A 17,643-nucleotide genomic window follows, 5' to 3' on the forward strand; every position below is an offset into this window, starting at 1 on the left:
AAACTATGAGGCAGTTGCAGTTCAAATTTGACCCGTTTCCTGCTGAATCGGCAAGAACTTGTCTTTTTCACCAGAGGTGGATCAAAACTTTTGACACCCAACCATTTATTCAATTGTGCATTAAATATGGCCTAGTATTTTAGAAAATTGGTTTGGTCCAATTTTACAACAAATATATTATAGGTCCTTCACAAAAAAATCTTATTTTGGACACTCGAAAAATGATTAAAAATAACTACAAAGATCAGAAATGCATACAAATTAGTGCTCATCCATAAAATGTGGTCTAACTTGAGTGAAAATTTATGTGATGCCCTTTTGCAAAATATTTTTGATAGCCGCTTCACAAAATAGCTCTATTTTAAATCACTTATTTTTCTAACCAATCAAAACTCTTCCCATGGATCGATGACATGGCGCCCATCCATCCATCCATCCCTATCTCCATCCTACATCCATCCATCTATCTACAGAAAAAAAGAAAAAACAAGAAAAAGAGATACCCCGCAGCCCAAACCTAGATCAGATCCCCCCATCGCACCCCTCCTCCCCGCTCCCAATCTCCCCGCCGCTGCCACCACCTCCTCCCCGTCCCCGTCCTCTCCCACCCACCGCCGACCTCATCCCTCCCTCCCCTCACCATCTCTCCCTACCCTAACTCCCATCGATGCCCTCTCATCCTCTTCCCCGATTCAGATCGACCACCGTCCGCCCCCTAACCCAATTCAGATCGACCACGCCTCACCGGAGAGAGAGAGAGAGGCGTCGCCCCCAGCGACTATGGCTGGCTTGCTCCCCAGTGCGCGCGTGCGTGCTTCGAATCCTTTGATGTGCGGCGCTCCCTGGGGCTGGCTGGATCGCGGCGCGCGCGTGGCTTGCCTAGGGTTGGCGGTGGCAGCACTGCACGCCGTGTCTCCAGCCACCACGACGGCGACGACGCGAACCTCGGAGACCGTCGTCCACCTCCCGCTGCAGGACGGGTTCGTCGTCTTCCCACGGCCCGCCCGCTCCTCGTCCGCCTCCCGGGCACGGCGCGCCCCCACCTCTCCGTCTCCCCCTCGCCCTCCGCCCCCGCCCACTCGGTCCGCTTCGCCGCCCGCAGCGGCGGCTCCCGCGCCGTCTCCCTCCACGCCTCCATGCCGCCAGGTCCGTGGTCAAACCAGATGTTGGATGTTCTCCTCCACGCATATTTTTAAAGTGAAATACGTAGGATCGTGTTATCTTGGAAGGATTCAGATCGAATCCCCTTGCCAGACTTATTCTGTTGTGAGAACCGGTAAAATGAAGCCGGATCGATGCGTAGTTGCATACCATGTGAAATATGCAGCGATGGCCATAGGGGTTGATCTTGATGTAGCGGTGGCGCGCCTCGTTATGTTGATTCAGTCAGCTGAAAATTGTCAATTGGAGATTGGTGAGTGCGTAATTCATGGCGTTGCCTGGCCTGTATTGCCTAAGTTAGTTGCCTGCTAGTAGCTTGTGTGCCAAACTGGTTGTCCCCACTAGGCTTATAATCAGCGCGACCCCATCCTAATTGCAGATCTTCCATTGACGACCCATATTAAACAATTTAGACAACATGGGTAGATCGGACACATGCTCCCACTAGGCAATCCTACTTCTGGTTGCAGTATCAGCCTATCAGGTGGGAAAGCAGTTATGTTACGCGTGTGGCATGTTTTTGTTCTCTTCTCTGTGGCATTCTGGAGTTTGTTTGGACCAAACAAAAACTTAAATAGATAATAATGTAATTGTTATACATTAGTTTGATCATTATATGCTGTATCTGGTATGCGGTATGCATATATCTTGCTATCTGTATCTATCGTTAGTAGATACTAGTAGTTAGGTACTTAGGCCTTGGTTGAATTATTCCTATCCATCCAGGGGCTTAAGCAAAGATGTTGTCATTATAAGTTCTTTCCTTGTAAACTTATGATGCACCCGTCCTGGCTGAGAGATGCACTTATTGGTGCTGATTTGAATTGATGTTCGTGACTGTTCTACAGATGCAGTAGACAGATGTTTATTGCTGTTTTGTTAATTGTACAGAACGAGGACGCATCCAAGGTTGAGTTTAGGGTGTGGAACCCCTTCAGATCGAAGCTGGCTGCTGCTGTGCTCGGTGGTGTGGACAACATCTGGATTGCAAGTCCTTTTTGTGCCTCCGCTTGCATTCTGGATTGTTTGAATACCTTGTTTTGTCAAGGATGTAATTCAAGCTGGAACCATTGTTGTAGTAGCTGACTTTGTGGTTCTTGGTTCAGGCTCCTGGAACATGTGTGCTGTACCTCGGAGCTGCCTTTGGAGCAACCGTGTCTCATGTGTCTGACATTGTTGGACCGGTGAGATCTCGTCGCTATTTCCTTTGTCTATTTCAAGTGAATGCTGCTTAATGTGAGTTGTCTTAACGATGTCTTGTCACTTTGCAGACTGGGTTGGTGTATGCCATTGAGTTCTCTCACCGGAGTGGTAGGGATCTTGTCAACATGGCTAAGAAGAGGACCAATGTCATCCCCATTACTGAGGATGCTAGGCACCCAGCAAAGTAACGAATGCTGGTCGGCATGGCTCAAGCTGTACCAGATCAAGGTATCTTTCTTTCCATGTTCGCCCCTTTCTTTATGCTTGCTAGCTGCATCTGGCGCAAAGCTCGGTTTCTTCTGCTCCTAATTCAGTGCCGCAGCTGCAGCTCATTGGTTGCATGGTCTTCGGTTTTGTTGTGCTGATTCGGTGTTGTAGGATGTATGTAGTACTGTCTTCAAACCTTGATGCATTCATTCGTTGTGTGGTCCGTGGATGAACTAGAATTAGCTGGTTCACTCGGATTAGTATGTGTTAACATAGTAAGTTAGCAAGACCATGTATAGTGAGATATATCAGCAAGAGCAGCTGCATTTGCTTCAGTTGTACTCTATATGTTTGAGAGAGATATATCTTTAGAATATTGCCTTCATATACTATCTAATTTCTGCAGTTATTGAAGTTAAAATGCACGATGCTGGTGACTAACCAGAAAAGTTCTTTGAGTTCCATACATTGAGTAAAACATTTCAATCTGTCATTGAGTTAGCTATATATATCCGTGATACCATTTCTGTACTATGATAGTTTCTCATATTTTTGTATTATACTTGTATACATTATTCCTATTTGAAGTCATCAACTAAGATGTTGTAAACATTCTTGCCATGTGCTGCTTCCTTTTTCATGCTTTGCTACTACAGATGATTTGCTTGAACTGAGATGATTGGTGTATTTGTGCTTATAATTATGCTTCTATGTGATTGTTGCAGCATGACCCAGCCAAATAAACATTTTGTGCCTTGATCTAGCTCTAAAAGTGTGGTGTTACCTCTCTTTACTGGAGCTCTGGGCTGAAGAAATTTGAAGAAGCTTGAAGCCCGACAAAGTAAAGAGTAGCGAGTAATAATGTAGTGCTAGTTATGTTGTACAGTAGCCAGCATATCTGGTTGTATGAACACTATTGTAAATACTGTAATTTCGTATTTGAATAGTAGTCAGCATATTTGGTGCTAATATTGGCTATCATTTTACAGTTTAGTATGTTCTCTTGCCATTTGAAATATTTTTCATTTGTTTATCGTGAAAGTGTGAGAAATAGAAAGATGACCAGTGTGACAAATGAAAGGCCAAGGCCCAAAAAGTAGATGGAAAGTGTGACAAATGAAAAGGCCAAGGCCCAAAAAGTAGATGGAATGTAAAAAGGCTGAGGCTCAAAACAAAAATGGACTATAAAAGGTTTGAGGGTGAAAAAAATGTACTAAAAGGCAATGGCCAAGAAAAAAAACGCCGAATTGTTGGGCTAGGCCCATGTAGCTAGCAAAAAATAATAGGAAAAAATACATTAAAAAGGCCGAATTGTTGGGCTCGGCCCATGTAAAACGCCGAATCAGACTGGGCTGATTCTTGTGCCACATCAGCTTGCCATGCTGGATGCCTACGTGGCCTGGGGAGGTTGCTAGTGACCAAAAATTTGGTCGTGGAACCAACGACCTTTTACATATCACAAAGAAGGCTACTAATTTCAATTTACGACCGCTAGTTTTTGACCTTCTATTTTTGGTCACAAAAAGGTCGCAAATGAAAAACTATGACCTTTCAGCATCCAATAGTCACGGTCACAAGTTGACATATTTCTTGTAGTGGGTGGCTTCGCCCCCGCGAGTCCCGGCAGCCCTGCCGGCGTCTTGGAGGTTTTCTTCCGGGGGCGACCCCGTCCTCTCCAGGCTCGCCTGCCCGGCAAGGTAGGGCTCTTCTCCTGGTGGTTTCTTGCTTCTCTGGCTTGGTCTTGGTCCTCTTGGTCTGCACGTTGGTCCTTTGAAGATATCGATCTCTTGTACTTTGGCCTGATCTTAGTGATGCAATCTTGCTCCCGTGCATGTGCATAGTCTGGGCAATAGACCCAGGTTTTGTTGCACCAACACCCGTGCTTGAACCACACTTGTGCGCCAGTTTCTCGCGGCACGAGTGAAATTTTTCTGCCACCACGAAAATATCTTTCTCCACCCCCACCAAAGTCCACATTTCCACTGTTCCTCCTTACTTTCCAAGTTCAAACCTTCACTGCTGCTTACTGGCAGCGCCTCCTTATCGTCGGCGACCCTTCTTCTTGCGGCGCCACCTCCCACATGCCCGGACCGACAGCATGACACCTTCCGCCGAAATCACTAGCCTCGTCTCCAATTAAGCGCCACCCACAACCATTTTGCATGCAGTATAATGTGGAGCTTGATACGTCTAGAATGTATCTATATTTTTTTATTGTTCCATGCTATTATATTATCTCTTTTGGATGTTTTATATACATTAATATGTTATTTTATATTATTTTTGGGACTAACTTATTAACCTAGAGCCCAGTGCCAGTTTCTGTTTTTCCTTATTTTTGAGCTTCGCAGAAAAGGAATACCAAATGGAGTCCAAATGGAATAAAACTTCACGATGATTTTTCTTGGACTAGAAGACACCCAGGGGACTTGGAGTCCAAGTCAGAAGAGCTGCAAGGCGGCGGCAAGGGTGGAGGGCACGCCCTAGGGGGACGCCCCTACCTTGCCACCTCCTCGGGACTGCTCTGACCTAAGCCTTCCTCCTATATACTCACATATATTCCAGAACCACCAAAATCATCCATGAAAACACTTTTCCACCGCCGCAACCTTCTGTTCCCGGGAGATCCCATCTTGGGGCCTTTTCCGGCATCCTCCCGGAGGGGGATTCAATCACAGAGGGCATCTACATCAACTCTATTGCCCTTCCGATGAAGCGTGAGTAGTTTACCACAGACTTACGGGTCCATAGCTAGAAGCTATACTAGTAGGAAAATGACCTTACGTGAGACAAATTAGTCCCGGTTTGATTTTGGCCCGGTACTACTGGTACCACTAGTCCCGGTTCAAACGACTATTCATTAGTACCGGTTCGTGTTGAACCTTTAGTACCGGTTCATGGCACGAACCACGAACTGGTACTAAAGGGGTGGTGGCAGGCTGGTGATACGTCTCCAACGTTTCTATAATTTTTGATTGCTCCATGCTATATTATCTACTGTTTTAGACATTATTGGGCTTTATTATCCACTTTTATATTATTATTGGGACTAACCTATTAACCGGAGGCCTAGCCCAGAATTGATGTTTTTTGCCTGTTTTAGGGTTTCGAACAAAAGGAATATCAAACGGAGTCCAAACGGAATGAAACCTTCGGGAACGTGATTTTCTCAACAGATAAGACCCGGGAGACTTGGACCCTACGTCAAGGCATGTAATAGGAGGCCACGAGGTAGGGGGCGCGCCCTACCCTACCAAGCGCGCCCCCCACCCTCATCGGCCCCCTGTTGCTCCACCGACGTACTTCTTCCTCCTATATATATCCACGTACCCCCAAACAATTAGATACGGAGCCAAAACCCTAATTCCACCGTCGCAACTTTCTGTATCCACGAGATCCCATCTTGGGGCCTGTTCCGGAGCTCCACCGGAGGGGGCATCGATCACGGAGGGCTTCTACATCAACACCATAGCCTCTCTGATGAAGTGTGAGTAGTTTACCTTAGACCTACGGGTCCATAGTTAGTAGCTAGATGGCTTCTTCTCTCTTTTTGGATCTCAATACAATGTTCCCCCCCTCTCTTGTGGAGACCTAGTCGATGTAATCTTCTTTTTGCGGTGTGTTTGTTCAGACCGATGAATTGTGGGTTTATGATCAGGTCTATCTATGAATAATATTTGAATCTTCTCTAAATTCTTTTATGTATGATTGGTTATCTTTGCAAGTCTCTTTGAATTATCAGTTTGGTTTGGCCTACTAGATTGATCTTTCTTGCAATGGGAGAAGTGCTTAGCTTTGGGTTCAATCTTGCGGTGTCCTTTCCTGGTGACAGTAAGGGCAGCAAGGCACGTATTGTATTGTTGCCATCGAGGATAACAAGATGGGGTTTTCATCATATTGCATGAGTCTATCCCTCTACATCATGTCATCTTGCTTAAGGCGTTACTCTGCTTTTAACTTAATACTCTAGATGCATGATGGATGGCGGTCGATGAGTGGAGTAATAGTAGTAGATGCAGGCAGGAGTCAGTCTACTTGTCTCGGACGTGATGCCTATATACATGATCATGCCAAGATATTCTCATAACTATGCTCAATTCTGTCAATTGCTCAACAGTAATTTGTTCACCCACCGTAGAATACTTATGCTCTCGAGAGAAGCCACTAGTGAAACCTATGGCCCCCGGGTCTATCTCTATCATATTACTCTCCTACTACTTTGCTATTTACTTTGCCTTTATTTTACTTTGCATCTTTATCACAAAAATACCAAAAATATTATCTTTATCATATCTATCAGATCTCACTCTCGTAAGTGGCCCTATAGGGATTGACAACCCCTATTTGCATTGGCTGCGAGGATTTATTTGTTTTGTGCAGGTATGAGGGACGTGCGCGTAGCCTCCTACTGGATTACCTTGGTTCTCAAAAACCGAGGGAAATACTTACGCTACTTTGCTGCACATCCCTTCCTCTTAGGGGAAAACCAACGCAGTGCTTAAGAGGTAGCAGCTGGCGTCAGGCCGGGGCCCCACGAGCCCCTTTAGTGCCGGTTTGTGACACAAACTGGGACCAAAGGTCCAACCTTTAGTGCCGGTTTGTGTCAAAAACCGGCACTAAAGGGGTCTTATCCTATAGTCCCGGTTGGAGACACAAACCGGGACTATCGGGCAATTTTCAAACTCAACCCCCTCCCCCGTATTGCCTTTTCAGTTTTGGAAAAAAACCAAAAGAAAATGAGCAAAAATTAAAATTCTTCGAGATGTAGTTACGTTACTACATCTACTAGTTAGGTAAATTTAAAAACATAAGTTTTGACATGTTTTGCAAAAAAGTGTGGTGAAAAACTAAAATGACTATATCTTTTGCATACGATGTCAAAAAAACATATCTCTCCCTAATAATAAAGCACAGATTGAGTCTTCGGGTTCACCGTCGCAACAAGTTTGTTGAAAGGTCCTTGTGCTTTTTGGTAAATGAACCCGTAGTCCCTATTTGAGTGGATCTGAGAAAACGTTTTGGTTTTGCAAACTAATCCCTGCATTTTGTAAAAATTCCCTTCGCTCTCCTTTCTTCTACCTTAGCCTCTTCATCGCACCGACGGCTGCCCCTCCCCTCCCATCGGCTCTCTCGGCGTCTCCCTCCCCTACCCTGGCTCTGGCTCCCCCCTCTACCTCCGGCCCTCCCGGCCTCTTCTCCGCCTCCGGCCTCCCCGGCCCCCTGTAGGCGCCTAGGTGCCTAGCGCCCTCCACGGCTGCTGTCGGCGCCTCCACTCTCCGTTCCTCTTCGTTGTGCACGGCAGCAGGAGGGGCCCTGATGGGAGCGCGCTTCTACCCCCCGTCGCGGCGCTCCCCCTCGCCGACTGCGTCGAGAGTACACCTGCCGGTCTCAGTGTCCACCTCAAACGCCCTGATCCACCACAAGGACACCCTGATCCACAAGGCCATCCTGGTGCCCACGCCCGACGACAGGGCGATGGTGGCCGTCATCTACTTCCAGCCGCACCGCCAACAGTGGGCCATGGATCGACCCGACAAGAGCACCCGGGAATCTGTGAGGCCGAGCAACATCCTGGCCATGGTGGACCTGGCGCTCCACTGCGGGCAGCTCTACGCCAACACCCGCTTCGGGATTGTGTACGTCTTCCTGGAGCTGCACGGGCTGGGCTCCACGTCCCCGATATCATCCCGTCCGTGACGCGGAGGCCAACCTCGCGCGTGGAGAGCAACTTCCTCATGTAGACCCCCGACGGTGGGGCGCTGATCCAAGTGGAGCTCGTCAAGGCGGCCGGGGTGAGGAGTTCATGGTTCGCGTGCTGGACGAGTGCGGTGGGACGTGGGAGGAGGAGGACGACATCGGCAACGTTGCGGTGCCCATGGACGCGTCTGGCACGGTGGCTGTGTCCACGAGGGAGTGCCCTGGGCTGAGGCCCAGCACTGTCTACTACAGGGACCTCAACAGTGGTGAGACACGGGTTCGGGCGTACAGCCTCGCCGGCAAGCACAAGAAGGTCGAGGTCGTCGAGTCCCTCTCCAGGGCGGAGGGAAACAAGCGGCCGTGCTTCTGGTTCACGCTACTCTATTCATAGTGATAGTGAGTCCTGATCATGATCAACGTCCTTTTTTAGCCCGATCGTCTGATCGTGATGCAATGTCTGCGAGTTGTGCAATGTTCATCGAGAGTCTATAGTATCTCTTTACGCACAGCTTATTCACCTGAACCTTCTCCAGTTAAGCGGCATTCCAGATTTGACAAAGATGCTCTTAAAAATATAGATATGATTAACATGTTAGTCTTGTTCAGTTTGATTCATACTGCTTCTATATGATCACCTGTAGGAAAAACTGTCTAGTGGGCTCTATGCCGAGTGTTATTTCAGAATAACTATGTGGACTTTCTTCTTTACCATTTGTATGACCCTTTTTTGTATGATTACTTTTTGCATAGTAAGCTCTTCCATGATTACTAATAGTCTGAATGTTGTTTTATTCTACAGGTTGTTTGCATACTTAAATAGAGAGTCATACACACACAGACTTGCTTAGTTTGGTCTCTTTACATATATCACTGTTATTTCCTTCCACAAACACTTTTTAGATTCATTTTGACACACTTCTGAGTGTTGTCACACATAATGACTGCGGTTCGCGCAACATGTAACCATTCCAGTTAATGTTAATTGACAATTATTGTTTCGCATCACACTAGCAAGATAGGAACACAAAAGACAAGATTAGTATGGCAATACTTTTTTATTATGTGCGACGGCACCCATTTTTGTTTTTTGTCATAGACACATCAATCTGCATATAGGATGTGGCGTTTGACCCTGATAACATCAAAGAATTGTCAATGGACTGCACTCAAGCCAGAGAATCGGCCTTTGCAGGTGCTTATCTTTTGTTATTGTCTTCTTACACTATCTAGAATGTTACTAGCATTAGAACTGTCATTGACCCTACTGCTATCCTTCTTTCCTTTTAACTTAACCTTGATAGAGGCAAACAAACCTGTTGATGATGTGGAAAGATGTCAAGCACATTCTTCAGAATGATAAACCGTTGGGTGACAGAGTGGAGAAAATCGTCAAAGAGTGTGATGCCTACATGAGTTCTACAAGAAAGTAGATGTATCTCCCCATAAGGAAATGGCGGTGGTTGATATCGACAAATAATGAGAATTCCATGATGAAAAAGATGTAGTGACATGTTGGAACTGCTAAAGTGAGGAGTGTCTAGTAGGTCCCTAAATGATCCTAATAACCTCCTCCACTCATGTTAATCTTTTGATGAGATGGAATTGGCATTTGGTTGATGGATCCTTAAAGCACTTTTTTGTTGCAAATCACTATGTAGTTTACCAATATTTTATAGTTCTTTTATTGCAGAACATGGAAAAACCTATGATATAAGCCTTCCATAGCAATGCATCGGTATTTAGCTCACAAAGAAGTGGAAAAAAGGCTGGAGTGGTGGAGGCAAGAAAATAATTTTGAGTAGACAACAAAGAAAAAAGCTCTTTGTGAAATCAGAACAAAGTCAAAAATAGAGTGCTTCATTTCCTACAACTGTTTCTTGTGTTATTACTTTCATAGTGAGTGCAAGTTTGCAATCACATATATGCAGAGGTCGGCTGCTAATGGGTTCTAGGTTGCCGGGAGTGAGGAAATTATATTAGCCAAGGAGTGAGCCCTCTGTTTTGTGGTGCAGCAACATTGTCTATTATAATGTACATTCTATTATTTTTCCTTCTCTTTTTATAATTGTAACTGAAGGAATTTTTGCTAAAATAAATTGGGTGCATTACAAGCTTATGTTGAGTGTGTTAATTCCTATCATTTTGTTGTCATGGAGACCTGAAAAATGACATTTTTCTTCCATTTCCCTGTTCTTCATTTCCAGACCTGAACCGTGTCGTTGCTTATCAATTCTCACATCCAGTTTTATCAGTTCACAAGGATGTGCATCCCTTCTTACATGGGGAACCAGATAACAAGAACGGGTAGAGCAGGCTTCCAACCTCCTCCAAGGAAGACGATTATGGTGCGTGACCTCAAGCAATTGTTAGTTTAGATTAACAATAATTGAAAATCCTATATATTGCTTTTGTTTTGCAATTAGCGGTACTAAAGATTGCTCTAGGCACAAGAATAGTGGAAGGTTACCGGTTCTTAGAAAATGTAGTTCTTTTTGTTTCCAGCATGTTAGAAGTTGCATGTGTAGAACTAATGAAGTCGATAATCCAATTATGTGCCAGTACCTTCAGGTGCTCGTTTATTTGTCTTAGTGTTGTTGCTCTTTATGTCACTGGAAAAAATAGCGCGCTATAGCGCCGCTAATAGCATGCTATAGCGTGTAGAGAATTGCCTCGCTAAATTAATTTATGTACAATGTCTCGCTAATAGCATGTTGTAGCGCGCTATAGCACACTAATAGCATATTTTCAGGGCCCACACTATTTTCTATAGCGCGCTATTTTTTTCATTTTGTAGAGACATGGTTTTCCTCATTCTTAATTTATTTTCCTTCGCAGCCAACATTGTTTTTCCAAGGTTGTGATAAAAATGGATGAGGTCGTCCTTCTACAAGCCATCATGAGCTATTATATGATCTTTTTTACATGGCATGACATTCAAGGAAGCAAAGGCGCTCTGAGGTTGTCATTTGATAATTTTCATACTATGGTTTTTGCATAGAATTATAATGTAGCAAGTAATTTCGGCCTATGGTCATCTTTTTTATATCAAGATGAATACCTGATAATCCAAAAAAATAAGAGAAAAACAAACTCATTCATTGTGTAGTTTTTGCTGATATACATTTTACCTTGGCGTGTCGTCTTCGGATGGCACAGTATGGATGTTAGCGTGCTGCATTGATGGACGTTTATATGGACACATAAACTTTCTCTCCCGTTACAACGCACAGGCATTTGTGCTAGTAATATATCAAAATGTCCAGGATGAAAATCCGCATCCGATTTTGACGGTTGTAGGCCGTTTTGCAAATTTTTAGAATCCTCCAATTCTAAAAGGAGAAAAAGATATGCCCAAATTCTAGTTTTTTTTGAATTTTGGTTAAACTGGTCAAACTGTGGTCAAACTACTTATTCAAGAAATATTAGTGTTACTAAATAATTATTTTAGTTTTTTTAATTATGGTCAAATGTGGTCAAACTATGGTCAAACTACTTATTCAAGAAATATTAGTGTTACTAAATAATTATTGTTTTTTAGAATAATAGTTTCAAACTCAAACTGTGAAATATGTGACTTCATGCTCAAGCTAAACTCCCGAGGGTTAATAGGATTGACAGCTTACTATTGTCAGCAAAACAACAAGTGCAGACTTGGAAACTAGGAGGAATAAAACTCGGAAGTTAAGCGTGCTCAAGCTGGAGTAGTGAGAGGATGGGTGACTGGCCGGGAAGTTAGACGATTTGGAATGAGTGATCCACACTTGAGCAGTTATGAGGGTGATTAGAGACTAAATCGTCAAACAATTCAGAAAATCGAAAATCGAAAAAAAATCATAATCAACTTTTTTCCAAAAAATTCAAAAAAGAATTTAGTACCGGTTGGTGTTACCAACCGGTACTAAAGGTCTCCCAACCCTCGCTGCTGGCTCATGCCACGTGGTGGCCCTTTGGTGGCGGTTCATGTTGAACTGGTACTAAAGGGGGGGACTAACGAACCGTTGCTATAGCCCGGTTCTACGCTAGTGCTAGATGGCTTCTTCTCTCTATTTGATTCTCAATACCACGTTGTCCTCGATGTTCTTGGAGATCTATCCGATGCAATCTTCTTTTGTGGTGTGTTTGTCGAGATTCAATGAATTGTGGATTTATGATCATCTTATCGATGAATATTATTTGAATCTTCTCCGAATTCTTATATGCATGATTTGGTATCTTTGTATTCCTCTTCGAATTATCAGCTTGGTTTGGCCAACTAGATTGGTTTTTCTTGCAATGGGAGAAGTGCTTAGCTTTGGGTTCAATCTTGCGTGATTTCACCTAGTGACAAAGTAGGGGTAGCGAGACACGTATTGAATTGTTACCATCGAGGATAAAAAGATGGGGTTTACATCATACTGCATGAGTTTATTCCTCTACATCCTGTCATCTTACTTAAGTCATTACTCCGTTCTTTATGAACTAAATACTCTAGATGCGTGCTGGATAGCGGTAAATGTGTGGAGTAATTGTAGTAGATGCAGGTAGGAGTCGTTCTACATGACACGGACATGATGCCTATATTGCATAATAATTGCCTTGGATATCGTCATAACTTTGCACTTTTCTATCAATTTCTCGAGAGTAATTTGTTGAACCACCATATTATTTTCCTTCATGAGAGAAGCCCCTAGTGAAACCTATGGCCCCCGGGTCTATTTCTATCATATTAATTTCTGATCTACTATTTTGCAATCTTTTATTTTCAAATCTATAAACCAAAAAAACTAAAAATATTTAGTTATATTTTATTTAGTTTTATCTATCTCTATCAGATCTCACATTTGCAAGTGTCCGTGAAGGGATTGACAACCCCTTTATCGCGTTGGGTGCAAGTGTTTGATTGTTTGTGCATGTATTGGTGATTTGCACGTTATTCTCCTACTGGATTGATACCTTGGTTCTTAACTAAGGGAAATACTTATCTCTACTTTGATGCATCACCCTTTCCTCTTAAAGGAAAAAACCAACGCAAGCTCAAGAAGTACCAGGAAGAATTTCGAGTGCCGTTGCCGGGGAGATTTACGCCAAGTCAAGATTAGACTCGTGTCAACTTGCCAATTTTTGGTAACATTGTCGAGGAGATCTACATCAAGCATACCAAGTACCCATCATAAAACTCTCATCTCTTGCATTACATTATTCGCCATTCGCCTCTCATTTTCCTCTCCCCCACTTCTAAAATGATTTTTGAAAACATTTGCCTTTTTATGCGCCCTTCTTCTGTCCATCTTTTTGTTTGCTTTCGGTTTGCTCGTTTGTTAGATCGATTTGTTTCCATCATGTCTGAATCTAGGGAGGTTATCGTTGAAAAGGATAGTAGTACTGATGAGGGAAACCTATTTTTTTGCTAATATTGGTCCTCATGAAGAATCTACTATTTTGCAAACTAAAAAACTTCGCATAGGTAGCGACAATATTATTGGAAAAGGAGTTATTCAAGATTTCTTTACTTGTGCCGCTGCGCTACTCATGTTAGGTGGATCTATTCTCCATAAAACTAATAGTCTCGCGGATGAAATAACTTTGCTTGTAATTGAACTTGAAAGACAATTTGTCCATATGCATCCTTGCATACAAAGGATTTTTCTAGAGTTCTCTAATATTGAGCATTTTTCTATTAAACGCGCCGCTACCATATTCCTAGCTCATGAGTTTAGATTCATTATGAAAGAAGCCAGTGAAATTTTTGCGCATTATAAAATAGATGGTGGTCGTCCTCCCATAGAGGGGATTCCCTTTAATCAAGAAGAAATAATGCGTTTATGATCTCTCAATCATGTTTCTTATAACGAAAAATTAAGAAAAAGGGTCCCTACCGATGTTTCAGTTGAGAAATTTTTTGAACTTAATGATAATTTTGCTATGTAAAACAACGGATTAGGTTTCTCTCTTGAAAACAAGCTCATGACTTTTTGCCAAAAGAACGCTTACAATGATGAGTTGGTCATACAATACAAGGGGCCGAAGGAGGAGCCAATTCCTCCCGAACTTGATCTTAGGGATCCTTACCCTGTTACATTTAGCCCTTTTGATTACTTTTGCTTACCACAAAGAAAACTTCCTGCTGAACGAAGGGAGTATGAGATGATCATATGTGATATGCCTTATTATTATTTTGGTAACACCTAGATCTATGTTTTTATGCCTAGCTAAGGGCGTTAAACAATAGCGCTTGTTGGGAGGCAACCAGATTTTAATTGTGTTCTTACTTTTTGGTTCTGTTTTTCAATAAATAATTCATCTAGCCTCTGGTTAGATGTGTTTTTGTGTTTTAGTTAGTGTTTGTGCCAAGTAAGACCTTTGGGATGGCTTACGATGATAGTCGTTTTGATCTTGCTGAAAAACAGAAACTTTTGCACCCAGGAAAATAATTCTCATTTTTTTTACAGAAGCGCGCATTTGATCTAATTCGTTTTGCACAAGATTGGTACACAAATTTCTCAGGTTGTCCTAATTGTGCAGAAGTTTTGGAGTTACAAAAGTATTCGAGAGTTACAGATTGCTACAAACTGTTCTGTTTTTGACATACTCTGTTTTCTATGTGTTGTTTGCCTATTTTTCACGAATATATGGGTAGTATCGGGGGGTATGAACCATGGAAAAATTGGAATACAGTAGATATTACACCAATATAAATAAAGAATGAATTCACAACAGTACCAAAAGTCATGATTTCTTTTCTTATACTAATGGATCTTATGAGATTTTTTGTTGAGTTTTGTGTTATGAAGTTTTTCAAGTTTGGGCAAAGATTTGATGCACTATGGAAGAAGGAGTGCCAAGAGCCTAAGCTTGGGGATACCCAAGGAACCCCAAGGTAATACTCAAGGACAACCAAGAACCTAAGTTTGGGGATGCCCTGGATGGTATCCCCTCTTTCGTCTTCGTCTATAAGTAAATTTACTTGAGGCTATATTTTTATTCACCACATGATATATATTTTGCTTGGAGCGTCTTCTATGATATGAGTCTTTACTTTTTAGTTTGCCACAATCATCCTTGATGTACACACCATATGAGAGGGACACGCATGAATTGTGATTTATTAAAATACTCTATGTGCTTCACTTATATCTTTTGAGCTAGTCAATTTTGCTCTAGTGCTTCACATTTATCTTTTTTGAGCACGGCGGTGGCTTTATTTTGTAGAAATTATTGAACTCTCATGCTTCACTTATATTATTTTGAGAGTCTCCTCTAAATAGCATGGTAATTTCCTTTGGTTATGAATTTAGTCCTAATATGATAGGCATCCAAGAGGGATATAATAAAAACTTTCATATAAAGTGTATTGATTACTATGAGAAGTTTGATTCCTTATTATTGTTTGAGATATAAAGATGATGATATTAGAGTCATGCTAGTGAGTAATTGTGGATTGGAGAAATACTTGTGTTGAAGTTTGTGATTCCCGTAGCATGCACGTATGGTGAACCGTTATATGATGAAGTCAGAGCATGATTGATTTATTGATTGTCTTCCTTATGAGTGGAGGTCGGGGACGACCGATGGTGTTTTCCTACCGATCTATCCCCCTAGGAGCATGCGCATAGTACTTTGTTTCGATGACTAATAGATTTTTGCAATAAGTATGTGAGTTCTTTATGACTATGTTGAGTCCATGGATTATACGCACTCTCACCCTTCCACCATTGCTAGCCTCTCTAGCACTGTGCAACTTTCCCCGATGCCATACACCCACCTATTACCTTCCTCAAAACAGCCACCATACCTACCTATTATGGCATTTCCATAGCCACTCCGAGATATATTGCCATGCAACTTTCACCGTTCCGTTTTACTATGGCACGTTCCATCATTGTCATATTGCTTTGCATGATCATGTAGTTGACATAGTATTTGTGGCAAAGCGACCTTTCATAATTTTTCATAGACGTCACTCTTGAGTCATTGCACATCCCGGTACATAGCCGGAGGCATTCATATAGAGTCATATTTTGTTCTAAGTATCGAGTTGTAAGTAAATAAAAGTGTGATGATCATCATTATTAGAGCATTTTCCCATGTGAGGAAAGGATGATGGAAGCTATGATTCCTCATAGGTTAGGATGAGTCTCCAGACTTTAAGAAAAATAAAAGAGGCCAGGAAGCCCCCCAAATAAAAAATAAGAGAAAAAATGAGAGAAAGGAGAGAAGGGGAAATGTTACTATCCTTTTTCCACCCTTGTGCTTCAAAGTAGCACCATGATCTTCATGATAGAGAGTATCCTATGTTGTCACTTTCATATACTAGTGGGAAATTTTCATTATAGAACTTGGCTTGTATATTCCAGTGACGGGCTTCCTCAAATTGCCCTAGGTCTTCGTGAGCAAGCAAGTTGGATGCACACTCACTTAGTTTTCTTTTGAGCTTTCGTAAACTTATAGCTCTAGTGCATCCATTGCATGGCAATCCCTACTCACTCACATTGATCTCTATTGATGGGCATCCCCATGGCCCGTTGATATGCCTAGTTGATGTGAGACTATCTCCTTATTTTTGTCTTCTCCACAACCACCATATTCTATTCCACATATAGTGCTATGTCCATGGCTCACGCTCATGTATTGCATGAAAGTTGAAAAGGTTTGAGAACATCAAAGGTATGAAACAATTGCTTGCCTTGTCATCGGGGTTGTGCATGATTTGAATACTTTGTGTGATGAATATGGAGCATAGCCAAACTATATGATTTTGTAGGCATAGCTTTCTTTGGCCATGTTATTATGAGAAGACAAGATTGCTTTATTAGTATGCTTGAAGTATTATTGTTTTTATGTCAATATTAAACTTTTGTTTTGAATCTTATGGATCTAAACATTCATGACACAATAAATAAAATTACATGGATAAATATGTTAGGTAGCATTCCACGTCAAAAATTCTATTTTTATCATTTACCTACTCGAGGACGAGCAAGAATTACTCTTGGGGATGCTTGATACGTCTCCAACGTATCTATAATTTTTGATTGTTCCACGCTATTATATTATCTATTTTGGATATTTTATATGCATTAATATGTTATTTTATATTATTTTTGGGACTAACTTATTAATCTAGAGCCTAGTGCCAGTTTATGTTTTTCCTTGTTTTTGAGCTTCGCAGAAAAGGAATACCAAATGGAGTCCAAACGGAATAAAACTTCACGATGCTTTTTCTTGGACCAAAAGACAACCATGGGACTTGGAGTCCAAGTCAGAAGAGCTGCGAGGCAACGGCAAGGGTGGAGGGCGCCCCCCAACCTTGCCACCTCCTCGGGACTACTCTAACCTAGCCCTTTCTCCTATATATTCACATATATTCCAGAACCACCAGAAGCATCCATGAAAACA

General features: G+C 42.4%; 1 protein-coding gene and 1 pseudogene across 2 annotated transcripts; both read left to right on the forward strand.

The window, feature by feature from the left end:
* Nucleotides 1-513: 513 nt before the first annotated feature.
* Nucleotides 514-3,564, forward strand: LOC125513069 (uncharacterized). Of its 2 annotated transcripts, XM_048678115.2 has the most exons (5): nucleotides 515-1,146; nucleotides 2,053-2,148; nucleotides 2,268-2,345; nucleotides 2,433-2,592; nucleotides 3,297-3,564. In XM_048678115.2, the coding sequence occupies exons 1-4, from the start codon at nucleotides 781-783 to the stop codon at nucleotides 2,550-2,552; spliced, it is 660 nt and encodes a 219-aa protein (XP_048534072.2). In that variant the 5' UTR covers nucleotides 515-780; the 3' UTR covers nucleotides 2,553-2,592; nucleotides 3,297-3,564. The 2 variants fall into 2 exon arrangements, with proteins under 2 accessions (XP_048534073.2, XP_048534072.2); XM_048678116.2 differs by lacking the exon at nucleotides 2,053-2,148 and having other exon boundaries at nucleotides 514-1,146.
* LOC125516730 (uncharacterized) lies at nucleotides 2,568-8,659 on the forward strand (annotated as a pseudogene).
* Nucleotides 8,660-17,643: the final 8,984 nt, after the last annotated feature.

Source organism: Triticum urartu, chromosome 6A, assembly GCF_056163025.1.
Source record: "Triticum urartu cultivar PI428250 chromosome 6A, HENAU_Tu73, whole genome shotgun sequence".
Classification (NCBI taxonomy): Eukaryota; Viridiplantae; Streptophyta; class Magnoliopsida; order Poales; family Poaceae; genus Triticum; species Triticum urartu.